Below are 13,026 nucleotides of genomic sequence, written 5' to 3'. Positions count from 1 at the left end.
TTGGATATTAGCGGGCCTAGCATGCACGCCATGTGGCGCTCATCAAAATCACAAATGAAAAAGGCGACATGAGTGAAGCCAGTCCTGGATGGACAGCCTCCAGCTGCCCTGACATCTGAGACATGATGCTGAGGAATGCGAGCTGCATATTCGCTTATGTTGCGTAGCGCGGTTTTCTATGTACCTGCAGTCGGAGAATGCACCGAATTGTGCAATCAGCCGAAATAGAGCGATTTACTCCGTAGTCCGAAATGATGCAGTCATCATCATTGGTTCTTTGAAGAACGAAGGATCATTGTGCAGGAGTCAAGATGGTGTGGCACTAGTAGTGCTACTGCTGGAATGTGTCCACAGTCCACAGTCCACAGTCTACGCATAAGCGGGTGAATAAAAACGATAAAGGTGATGGTGGTCGTTACTTGAATTGGAAGAAAGAGACTCGCAAATCCCAGGAAATGAACGGTGACTGGAGCACCGACCAGAGGTGTTCATCGCAATTTCTGAAGACGATCTCGCTTACGTATATCGTCTTCGATCCCACTAACTAGCACTCGCAGCAAGTGACGAAAAGAGCAACATCCACGCGACCCTCTCCTTTGCCATCAAACCATACTGTGTTCATTCTGCAGACATACTCCGTAGATACTCTAAATATGCAATGATTGATTCATCCCTATGGAGATTGAAAATCGACCACCAGACGTCTGCTGACGTAATCTGGAATTTGCCTGCGCATTCTTGCAATCGGTGCAAAGATACTTCGTTTCAGATATGTGCATGCACTAGGCCATTTCGAGTCGAGAATCGAGTTTAAACTACACATGTATGAGGTGAAGGTGGTACGAAACAAGACCCTGAAGTCTGGGAGAGAAGAGCCAAGCAATAGGGGTTGCGCGTATTGTGGGTACGGACTTAGTGCTGGACTTTGGACTGGGACTTGGTAATGTGCTCATTGGTTCTGTGGGTATGATATTTATAGTAAAGGTTGCGATCTTGAGCATCGCAGGATGTCCAATGGTTTGACATGGTATTATTGTTATGAATTGCTCATACTGTTCTCTATGGAGTATCTCATGATGGGTTACATCGGCACCTGGTCATAGTGTGCAGATTCAATACGACAATATCAAAGCGGTCCTTTATTATCTCGTTTTACCTTGTGCTCTTCTGTAAATTAAGTCTTCGACATATCAGACGGTGCCTTGGGTACTTAGTAAAGTTGGTATACCTCTTTATACTATGTAGATAAATGTGGGTCGAGAACTCAGACCATTCCCTTGGGACATGACATCAACCAGGACAGTGCTGTCTTCACATAAAATTGTGTCTTCAGTTTACAGATTGAGGTTTTCGCATTGAGCGCAGTGTGGACTAAGTGACAGACACATTAGTTCTCTCTTAGTCATTACCCCTTACAGATTCATACAGCTGAGATTTGCTGGCCAAGAACCCATCGGACACGCTAGGATGCAGATTTGATCCTTAATCAAACACTGACTTTGGGGCCCACCCCTTTCTGACAGATTGGTACTCTGTGGTCTTGTTTCATCTTCCATTCCCATTTCATAACTTCATCGCTCATACATCCATCTATCCAACCTAGTGCCATAGTAGCATTGCTCTATTTCCAAATTCAAGAGATGCACCTCTGCCAACAAATCTGAAAATGACGAGTACCTCACCTTTGAACAGATCCAGGAACAGGCAGGAACAGGTGGCCTCATGACAGCTGAGACACCTAAAATGCACGTAGGTAGAAGCCTCATTACCCATGACCCATACCTTGCTCTGGCTCACCAATCATGGATCATTCCCAGATTCCCCAGCCCAAAGGATGACGACCAAGGGGCTTCTCGAAGGTCGACAGTGTTCGAGGATCCATGTTGCTGTCTTGTGCCACTAGACTTGTTCTGGAAATCCCTCAGACTCATCAAATGATCCAACCCAATGAACGATCAGCTCATCTTGTGCGCAATATCTCTCACCCAGGATCCTAATGCTGATTCGCCAAGGTTCCCGAGTCCCCGACGTTGGCTGTGCACCTGGCCAATGAGCTCACAGCAAACATCCTCATGGACATGGGATTGAAATTCCTCCCTCAAGCATGACGCCAAACCTCCCCAAATAACCTAGGTAAAAGGCACCGGATGATAGATGCTATGTAGGAGATCTATACTATAATGATTCTTGAATTGGAGTGACCTTTTAGACCTCAAGATGATGGACTGGCTTCAGCCTTTTTGATATCATTATTAACCCTTTCCTTCGAGAAAGCATGGTTTTGCTGCCCACCCCCACTTGGAGGTAGTTTAAGGTCTGTCACCCATTTGGGGGACCATGGTTTGTGCCCTCAGGCTCAACCAGTCCTGAGCGTGCCATGGCCATGATAGGATCAGGGGGTTCTTCCTTGACATGTATTCGGTATAGTGCGATGCTGAAAGAAAAAAGGAATTGAAGCTTGTTATCGAGGTTCAACCACTGCAATACACTCTCTTGAACAACAGAGACCGCAGTAGATAAGCCGTCAATCATGCGTTTCGTTGCGTTGATGGACTCCTACGGCTTTATAGACATCAATCAGTCATCCATCTTCAGAAGAGGATTCTATTGCCCACATTCTGGAAGCTGGAATGCTACGAAGAAGGAAATGATAGCTGTGGACACTGGACATCAGAGTATGGTACTAGAATAAAAATAATATTAAATCACCCTTTTACCGTCTAGACTCGGCGTTTCATGTTATGATTAGTCTGATATCGACATCGCCTTAGCTACAGGGACTTTTATTCAGCATCTCTTCTAATTGCCCTATGAATCGGTTCAGTACTGTAAAGGAGACTGCCGAATGCTGGTTTCATCATCGTCATTGCCTCTCTATCATCTTATTGCTTGTTCTCCCTCTTCTACTAGTATTATTTTATTATACTCTTTTTTTAGCTAACTTACTTTCTAACTTCGCTCTTTTTTTATTATTATTTAATTTCGTTTTTCCTTTAAAACAAAAAAAAGAGGAAAAAGGAAAAAATTGATTTCTCCCCCTTCCTTAGGTACTTACTCAACATACCCAACACTCTAATCCTCATAGAGTTGCGCGAATCATAACCTTTCGAAGCTATCTGGGCTTTCTAGAAAAAGAGACCTCAGAATAATAATTATAATTATTCTCTCCATCATCAATTGAAGTTAAAAAATAAAAAAGGAAAAATTACAGCCGGGGGACCTTAGACCACGAAGCCTCACTCTTTTCACCCTACTAGATACGTCCTCTTTCTCCTACTCCTGCTGCTACTCAGGACGGAGTATCTTACCTATTATTATTACTACTACTATTATCCTTTTTTCTTCTCTTCTATCCCTTTTCTCTTCAACATTTTACCTTTCTAGTATTTGATTACTATTGTTTCCCAATCATTTATTCTCTTCTTTCTCCTTATTGTCCTTGATCCGCCCCGTGGATGTACCCTTTTCGATAGGCCGAGGAACCTCAGACGCTTCTCTTGCTCTATGCTCGTGCATACCTCGATTGCAACATCTACCACGACTTCTTCTGTCTCGTTTCGTAAACTTGACGAGGACAGGCGAACGACGACGTCGACAACTACTCCTACAGAAGAACGATCTCTAGTGTCGAATCTCGATCAGCCTAATCGTCTCTGAAACACGCCCTTGATTACGACTTAATATCTATTATTATCTGTGGATTGTTCATTTCTGCTGCGGGAAAATACAACCACCAGAGTGTGGAGAAATATATTGCTGAAACGTGGAGGGGCGACTGTCGCAAGGCCATCAATTATTCGCTTAATCCTCGAAACAACGCATCCCATCATTCACCAATTCTCCAGCTCGACCTCACAGCCGCATTCGTCGTCTCGTCTAGATAGACCCTGGACAATCTCTCTGTTCTGTTCTTGTCTGTCGTGCATGGCCTCAGCCCGTGGTTCCTTGCAGTTACCCTCCACAATTCACACTCTCCCCTCCTCCGTCTTAGTGCGATTGATGCACCCTCGGCCCAGTGGCATCTTTGCGCCATCTCTCGCCCTTTTGGAGCTATGCCCGCAGTCCTGGTCCAGAATATGACATCGTTACCGAATACACAGGCACCCATCATGGAAAACCCCACCGCAGACAAGAAGCGCAACAAGTTGGGATACCATCGCACATCAGTCGCATGTGGTGAGTGAACGTCGCAATCTGATTTCTCCTTTCCTTTTTCTTTTTTTTTCTACCGGTCGATCAAGGGGCTCATGCTCTGGCGAATAGTACATTGCCGACGGCGAAAGATCCGATGTCTAGTGGCAGCCGACGACGCCCAGGGTCGATGCGAAAACTGCATCCGTCTACGCAAGGAATGCCAGTTCTTCCCTGTTGACCAGCAGCCTCCCGTGGAGAAGAAGTCCCGGCCAAACTCTAGAATAGAAAGCGCTTCAACAGATCCTTCGACTACCTCTTCATCACCTCCCACCATGGGTGGAGGTCCTGACCACTCCGAGTCATTCTTCCCTTACCAACCCATGCCCTTAGACGCGAGCCAGGATTCGTCGGGGTTCCATGCCACTTCTTTTCCTGGCAATCCCATGTCGTCATTCGTACCAGGTAGGCAGACAGACTCGCTTGAGATGACAACGGCGTTTGCTGACTCCACCTCGCATCGTAGGGTCCACAGATTTCGCGGCAGCACCAGCATTAGATCCACCAGTTCCGTGGGACGAATACACTACGATTTCTGACCCCCAGCTATTGAGCGCTATGGCTGCGGGGAAGCCCCAGATGATGAACATGCCTCCTAACGCATGGAGTCCGGGACCGAACAACATGGTGCCTATGCCTCCCAACGCGGCAATGGCAACAACGCCAACGGTCCCGTCCCAATCGCAACCGATCAGCCCCGTACAGGCGTATGCCATGCAACCGGACGGCTCAGTGTGGCCGGTTCCCCCCCAACCGACACGCTCGATGACCTTTCCGGCACAGCCGGAGATGGCTTCGTACCCGAATCCGAGCCAATTCAGCCAGCAAATGCACCCGGAGCTCAAACGCAGGATGACGAGTCCCGGTCAGGGTTACCCGGGGCCGCCTGTCAATCCTCAGAGTCCTCCGCCTGTCGAGTTACAGGCGACAACCGTGTCGATGTCATACCCCGGCCAGCCAGCGGCCATGGGCTACCCCGGATGGCATGATATCAACGGTATGCCGACGATGAATGTAGTGCCATATCCAATGTATACGGCAGACCCGACACAGCAGGCAGCATTTGGAAGTGCCCCGGCACACATGGGCCATCCCGGGCAGGGCCCGCCACCGACTTCATGAATTGCTCTACAACCGATTCCGGAAGACGGATAATTCGACAAAGAGTGAGGATTTTGTTTTAGAATAATACCCAGTGGCACGCATGCATTCGTTTATTTCGCTTCTCTGTTCATACGAAGTTCTCGTCATGGCTTTCACCTTCCACACCGGTCATTAGCGGGCGCAAAAGGATCTTTTGGGCGGCATCTTCTGGTCATTCGTTTCTTCCTTTGCGATACCTTTTTCCGTGCGATATCATTTAGACTTGGCGACGTCTCCAGCTTCGCATTTCCCTTTCTTTTGTGGTTCCAGCCTTCGTTCACGATCTACTTTTAACCTTTAAACCTTTCATTTTTCATCTCTTGACATGAGGCAAGTACCAGTTTGCTCGAGTTCTTGCTTTCTACGAGACCAGCTCAAGCAAAAACTGACCCATCAAAGCCTGCTTGGTCCATCTGTTTGCCATACCTCTTTACACAGCCTGTCGACTCTCGCTCCGATATGCCTGTTCACCATCATCATCATTACCACAATATCCCTGTTTCATGACATTGACTACAACCATTCCCATCTACCTCATGTTTGATTTAAATGTATAGACTTTCTTACCCCCTTGCCGAGAATTCGAATTGCCATGTCATATGATACCAAGCTGCATTGCATACATCACTAGATTAGAAGCTACATAAAAATGAACGGGTGACGAATCTGCTACATATCATCTAGCCCTAGCAGCTACCCGCCTAGGAATCAGATAGGTGTCGAGCCTTCCAGGGGCTGTTTATTTGCTGTCCTGTCTTGTACGACCTCACTCGCGCAATGTGCAATTTTGGCCATGATATATGACGAATCTAAGCCCCAACAGGTCTATAGATTATCCAGCTCGGCTCAGACAAGTGTCGTGACTGGACAGAGTTGAAGGGTTCGTCAACTTAGGCTATTCAGATTTAATCTCACAAATGTATCATCAATATGTGAGAACGTAGGCCTCGAAGGATAGATCGACGGAACAGGTCAGAGGAGCATAGATATATCAATCACTACAGTTAGATACATATACTAGCAAGGACTAGATCTGTTCAATAGCATTGTCAACCGTTATCTGCTCCTGAATAACGTTACATTGCATTAGGGCTTGCAGTACGGACCATGGACCGATATATCGGGGCCGATGGCCGATATCGTCCGCGGAGAAAGCTCATCGATCACCATCGGCCCTTGGCCTTGTAAGGTCTAGTGCAGCAGCAAGCTACTGTGTTTCGGGTGCACGACAGTTGAGTCCTCCGTACTCAATCCGTCGTCGTGCAGTTGGATATACAGATCGTTAAAACGTTTTAAGAGTAGAAGCATAAGCATCTGGAGTTGATCGTACGCCATAGGCATTGAGACGCTGCGGCGACAAGATGCAGTTGTGAGTCGAAGGTATAATCAGTTTAGCATGTGAGATGCCAATGAAATGGAGTGTGCTCCTTATCAGGAGGACCTCGTAGAAGAGCAGGGATTGTAATCCGTGCCAGGATTTCGGCGAGCTCAGTCGGACGAGCCGCTGAGAGATATGATAACATCTCAGAGAATCAATTTTCCTGCGTGCAATTGAAATGAGTCAGTTGATCTATCGAGATCCAAAGATAATGGAGGAGCGAGGATTTTTAGGATATATCTAGGTCCATCGCATGGAGACCGAAAAGAAGTATCTGGGGTGCGTGTGGAGAAGATATGGAGAAAGAAGAGATACACAAGACAGCCTGAAGTCTATATTGATGTTACCCTTGGCATTGTCCTGATAACGACATCACCCTCGTAGCCATTGAGGACGCTGAACTGCCAGCAGCGCATTCCTATTGCTCGTGTGGATGGCAGGGTATCGGGACAAGCCTGGATCCTAACGTGGCGTGTCGGGTGCAAATCATGGTCTTATCTCCAACCTCCAGGGGTCTAGGATGCAAAGTTATCGCAGAGCGGCTCTCTTGTTCCAGTTATCGGGCTTGATTCTTTCGGTCTGAAACAAAGGGCGAGCATACAAAACCAGACCCGAATCCTAATGGGCTGAGATGACTGGTTTGGTTCTTTGCGTCTGTGAGCGCAGCAATTCACCCTCGACAGCTATCACCTTCGGTGACGCCTTATCATGCGGTTCTGGAGTGATGATAAACTTCGGATTACTTTTGCTGTCTCTCAGTCTCAGGGTCAATCTTATATAGGAGCTGTGGACTCGTCTCCCTGTTAAGGTTCTTTCCCTGCTCTTCCTCATCATGTGCGCTGGAGAGCCTTAGGACTCAGGCTTCAAGCCACGCTCCCCCATTCTGACAAGTCATAGGGTCGACTGCATATGACGGCCTTTTCTATATACCAGCAGTATTTCCATGTCCTCCTTCTGGACATCCACGCCTCAAAACGCCCCTTCCCACTCCCCCTTGGCAGCCAGCCACGCAATCCAACAATAGCATCGACGGATGTGGATCATCCTTAAGCCCACCAACAACTCACTCCTCAGCATCACAAGTTCATAATTGTCTTTTCTCTGAGAAATAAGGCAATCTTTTCAAGATTCTTCAATTGCCATTGTCGTTGTACTGATATATCAAGTTGCAGACAGGAGAAGCGGGGGAAGGGTTCCAGTTTATTTTTTGCTTTCCCGCCGCACCCGCCAGAAACTCCAGGGACAACCATCACTGGTCGCTGGCGCAACTGCTTCTCCCCATGCAGTGTGGGGGACGGCTGGGAGCTTCAGCCTTTCCATCTCATCGGCGGTATTCCTCCACGATGATCTTGAGAGCCAAAGTACCGTTGGATGGGTAATTGGCAACTGTCCATCTGATCTCGCTCATTGGACCATGCTAGAGGTTCCCTCCATGGTTCCAGTCAGATCCATTTCTACTTTCTCCTTTCTACGTCAGAGTGGCTGGTGACTACTGAATAGTCATGGTACGTAGCGCAACAATATGCTTGTCTTTGTCTGAGACTAACACATTCCGAGGTGCTATGATTCGGGCTCTCTTTCGTCTGCCAAACGGGCCGAGTGTTTTGAGTAGTACCACTGCGTACGTCAGTTGTCTTACATCCCTTCGTGTGCTCCGCGCTGCCTTTGGTACTCAACTCCCGTACTACGAGAGTACAGACGTATAAGCCCAGTGATATCGTTTGATATTGCACGATGTGGAGTCGATCGTCGTTTGTGCTTGCCCGTCACAATGACCATCACCGCATACACTGCTGGATCTGCTATTGCCACAACTGTTCTGATTTCTCCAGGAATCCTCCTACGATTCTCTGGCCACCTGGTCCGCAACTGAAACAGGATCATCGTTTCAGTCGGCCTATCAATCCTCATTTAGTTGCTAAGCACGCGACAATTTGGTCGGTCGGCTGTAATGCTTTTGATCGATCATTTGCTTTCCCCATCGTTCTTCTCCATTTTCCCTCGGGAGCTCTCAAAATGCAATCAACCAGGATGAACTGCTATCCGTCATCCATGTGTGGCTTTATCCAAGGGGCCCCTGCCGGAAAGAAATAATCCTCGTACAATGAATTGTTGGCGATCAGCAAGCATGCCCTCGGTTCGTCAGCATTGGGAAGCAGTGACTAGTGTCGGCCACAGTCTCTTAGTGGCTGCTCATGCGCCACGCACCCACTTTCATTTAGCTGTCCCTGACAAACCCCTCTTAGCCTAGCAAGTTGTCGCGCGTTTTTTTGCCACGATTCATGAGCAAAGCCAGTTACCATTTAGACTAAGAGGGGATGGGTGATGTAAGTATCCGGAGCCCTTTGTTCCTCAAGGCAGGCTGACAGCCAGAAGACACTGACATAGTAATTGCGTTGACTGCGATTCGTCCCGATCGGCGGTATCTGATGGTCTTATTGGTCACGGAATGACCAAGGCTAATTACTTTGTTCTGGTCTTATCAGCATTATCTTGCCTTATCTCGATTCCGGCGTGGGACACACGATGTCTCTATCTTTATCAGACACTAGTGCCGGTGGAGTTCCTGCCCTCGTTGTCCATCCCGTGGGGCCGAGAGCAGGATATTGTATCCACACTACGACATTGTCATATCTGCCTGTTGACGTTATTGCTACTGACTACTATTTGGAATGACTAGCGGGTTTGCTATTATTGCCTCCAAATCGAATCAGCTACCCCTAGGTTCGGCTCGTCTACAGGCGCAAGACATATGTCGCCCTGGCAATTTGCGCCCGGGTCCCAGTTTGACAGTTCCTTTTTCCAGCGCCGAATGGCAAGGCTCGAGCCGTACTTTGTACCGTGCTTGCTATCATTTTGCCGGTGACTGCATAAGAACTACTAATCCATGCTTTACTAAATAAGCGACAGGAATGGACCACTGCTCGAGGAGGAAAGGATGCACAGCACTACCTTGCCTTCCCCTCCTCCCCGATGATGGCATCCACGCGATCGACCATTCCCTAATTAATTCTTCCAGCTGTGGTACATTGCATCTCGTTTCAGAAAGATGAACAAGCCGAGCAGTGATCGTATTCATTCAACGACGTTGAGTTGCCATTGAACCCGAAATGGAGAAGTGGCCGAGACCCCGCAATAAGAGAATCGGTTCAACGGTGGGGATCAGCATCATTTAATCTGAAAGTCTGAATCGCCGATGGATTGGGTTGTGGCTTCTACTGCTGGTACATACTAACTCTGGCAAGAAGGCACGTCTGTAGATGCTCCAGCTGGATCCGTGATTCGTCAGTTCCTGTCTCTGAAATGTGGTGACGAGTCTTACCATACGCCACTTCATTACTGGTTTTATACCAAGCCTCGGGTAAAATAGGAATTTGATAATCCCGGTGAAGTTCGATTCCCAATGCGCCTCTAGATCCTCTATTATTGCTACCGTCTGGGTGCACGAGCCGGAGCGGTATTCTCCAATTAATCTTCCTCTTAGAACATTTCTTCGGATGAAAGCAATTTCGGAATTCCACCTCCGTACCGACAGACAGCGGTGACTCGGGCAAGAACGGCAAACAAGCTTAGATATGTCGCTCAGCCAGGTGAGCAATGGGCTTGTCTGAGCCTCTTGAGGTCTCTTGACTCTCGAGAGATTTGTTCCGGTTTCAAGCCGTCTAACTGGTGCTTAGTGTGCTACTAAATTTCGGGACATGTCCGGTCCAGACGGGATGCCCGAGTGTTCGACCTTGAGCCCCGCCCCGCCGAGGAACTCCTATATGCGGAGCAATGTGGATTTCTGGCTCGATGGTGGCTCATGGTGCGGTGTTCCTGTCCGATGAGCGGAGCACCCAGCTTATGAAGCTACAATTTGTAGTTCTCACTTGCTGTTTTCTCGGACTCGAGAAAGGGTGCGGTACCCAACGAGGCCCAAAATCGGCCCGAATGGGTCTCAGTCAAGCCTCCGAGACGATAAGCAAGGGACGAGGCGTCTCCTCTCATGCTAAGCAGACGGCGCATTGGCTACGGAGCACTCTGTAGTACTCCGTAGGAGCTTTGATGCTGATTGCTGATGCTCTCTTCTTAGCTTGACAACTTGACAGCTTGACAGCTCGACGTTTTGCTCTATGCTGACAGTACGTCGCATTCTTGCTGTTATCTGGAGAGTCTGCGAGTCTCAGATGCTCCGTTCTCGGCCAAACATCCTTATTCTTGCTCATGCGTACACCTGATAGATGCTGAATCATCCAGCCGCGATGACTTTGCAATGACATGGATGGCGAATCTTGCTGACCTGTACGTGCTACTCAGAAAGGCATAGCATGAATCATTAACGGTCAGAAACCAAAGCGATCGACTGTTCTAAATCTACAACTGAATCAGACACTGACATTAATACGCCGGGCATGATCAGTGATTTCTTGCAGAATCTCATTGGAGGAAATATAGATCTAGAGCTGGACAAAATGCCGGCCCGCAGTGACCTAGACTCTTGACTCGCGACGCGCAGTAGCAAGCTTAGACCGATAGGGAGCTTGTGTGGATGTCATTATCTACAATTACGGCGTATCTACTCGGCAAGTGCAGAGGAGGTGTGTTTGTAATGATACTTACGGGGGTCCAAGACCGGAATTTACCCACGCACGAATCAGATTACTTCCAGCGCTCTGGCAGAGTCAGCCTCGGAAGCCTGTTAGATGATTAGATCCTGGTGGCTTGGACTAAGAGAGTCGATGATTACTGTGATTGGGTCAGTTGAAGGGCGGAGAGGCTGGCTACCACCTTTTAGCCGTTGGACCTTGGGATGGATTATTTCCGTTTTAAGAGATGCTCTCTGCTTAATTTCTCTGAGTTGGTTTTATTTACTTCCGGCTGAGGACGCATTCGTCTTTTATACGTCCTGGGAAGATGTAGGATGACTATAAGGTGAATGTCTCAGAAATCATTCGTAAGGTACTAAGGTATATACTTCGCAGGCCAAGGTACATCAAGATCGCATGAATTGACTGCGTTGCAGAAAGGGCTTCCTTCGAGAACATCCTTGGCCAAAGTTTAAAAAAGGAAAAAGAGAAAGCTAAACTCTGTCTAAGACACGGAATTACTGGTACCGGTAATACCAGCGTAAGCGTGCGTTCACATGTGGAAGCGATCATGTACAGCGCTATTTGACCCAGAAAAAAAAGGCAATAACTGGACAGTCAAATAACGCACTCTTCCCAAAGTGAGGAGAAGGTTGAAGGCAGTCACAGAGACACACCCGAGAAATAGAGGGATGTAAGCAGCGAATTCAATAATCATTGAGTGGTGGAGTAGGTGGGGAGATCCAAGGTTACCAGGACCGAGCGACAGATTCACGAAAATTACCTTTAATAGCCAAACCCACTTGAAGCACATGGATATGCATGGTGTAAATGGTCTTGCGCTCTTAGACTCTAGGTCTTAAGCAACATGGTATGATTTATATAAGAATCATGAATTACCAGATGCATAATAAGAAGATATTATGCGTTTGCTCCGCCCAGGGTTGGATTCCCTTCCGATTTCTTCTTTCTTACCGCGGCAAGTAGGAAAATCTCAAGACCGATCATTTACCTCAGTCCCCAGGATCTGGAAACTGTGTAGGTAGCAAACCAAGTCCAAGACTCCCAAAAGTCCACCGTAAGTTCCTCCACCCTCGTCATCCATCTTCATCGTTCCCCTCCTCTTCCGTCGACTATCCATCCTTCTTCCCCTTCGCATCATCCTCTTGCAATTTTGCTTTTATTCATCCTTTTCTTTGATTCATCACCTGAATCCTTCCCCCCTCCTCCTCCTAACTCATCCTGCGCTTAGACTGGCTGTCCGGGGTTTCCCCTCATCCTCTTATATTTCTTTTTTTGACTCATTCTTTCTTTTTTTCTTTGTCTTGCTTGCCCTCCACCGTTTTTATCCGTATACCTTAATTCTGCTTTGACCATGTGTGTCTGAAGGGTCTAGCCTCCTGCCTCTAGGCTATTACATGCAAGAATCACAAGAGAACAAATCTTCTGATCCTCATAGACCAATCGGGGGACAGTTGGCCAAGAAGGAAGAAGAATCATAGGAGGGCAAAAGTACTTTGCGCTTGATCAAGGTAAGCGGCTGCTTATTGAGCACTGATGCTTTTCTTGCAATATCGCTTGTTCTTTTTTGCTTTTTCTTTTTCCGAAAACCCATCCATCGTTCGGACCTCAGGACTTTTGTTCCTTCATTCCCAATGGCGTAGCTTGTCTTACTCATATTACCACCCTTAGGTACTACGACTAGTTCCGTCCATCCATCTGCACCCAGGCCGCCGCCGCTGCTCGTTC

General features: G+C 47.7%; 1 protein-coding gene across 1 annotated transcript; it reads left to right on the top strand.

Annotated features, from left to right (window-relative positions):
• Positions 1 to 4,052: 4,052 nt before the first annotated feature.
• Aud_005255 (putative C6 finger domain protein) lies at positions 4,053 to 5,313 on the top strand (the record flags this gene model as incomplete). Its single annotated transcript, XM_043290185.1, has 3 exons — positions 4,053 to 4,176; positions 4,264 to 4,596; positions 4,658 to 5,313. 3 exons carry the CDS (start codon positions 4,053 to 4,055, stop codon positions 5,311 to 5,313), a joined length of 1,113 nt encoding a protein of 370 aa, XP_043146120.1.
• Positions 5,314 to 13,026: the final 7,713 nt, after the last annotated feature.

Source organism: Aspergillus udagawae (genome assembly GCF_001078395.1).
Source record: "Aspergillus udagawae IFM 46973 DNA, scaffold_3, whole genome shotgun sequence".
Taxonomy (NCBI): domain Eukaryota; kingdom Fungi; phylum Ascomycota; class Eurotiomycetes; order Eurotiales; family Aspergillaceae; genus Aspergillus; species Aspergillus udagawae.
This window is presented reverse-complemented; position numbering and strand designations above follow the sequence as displayed.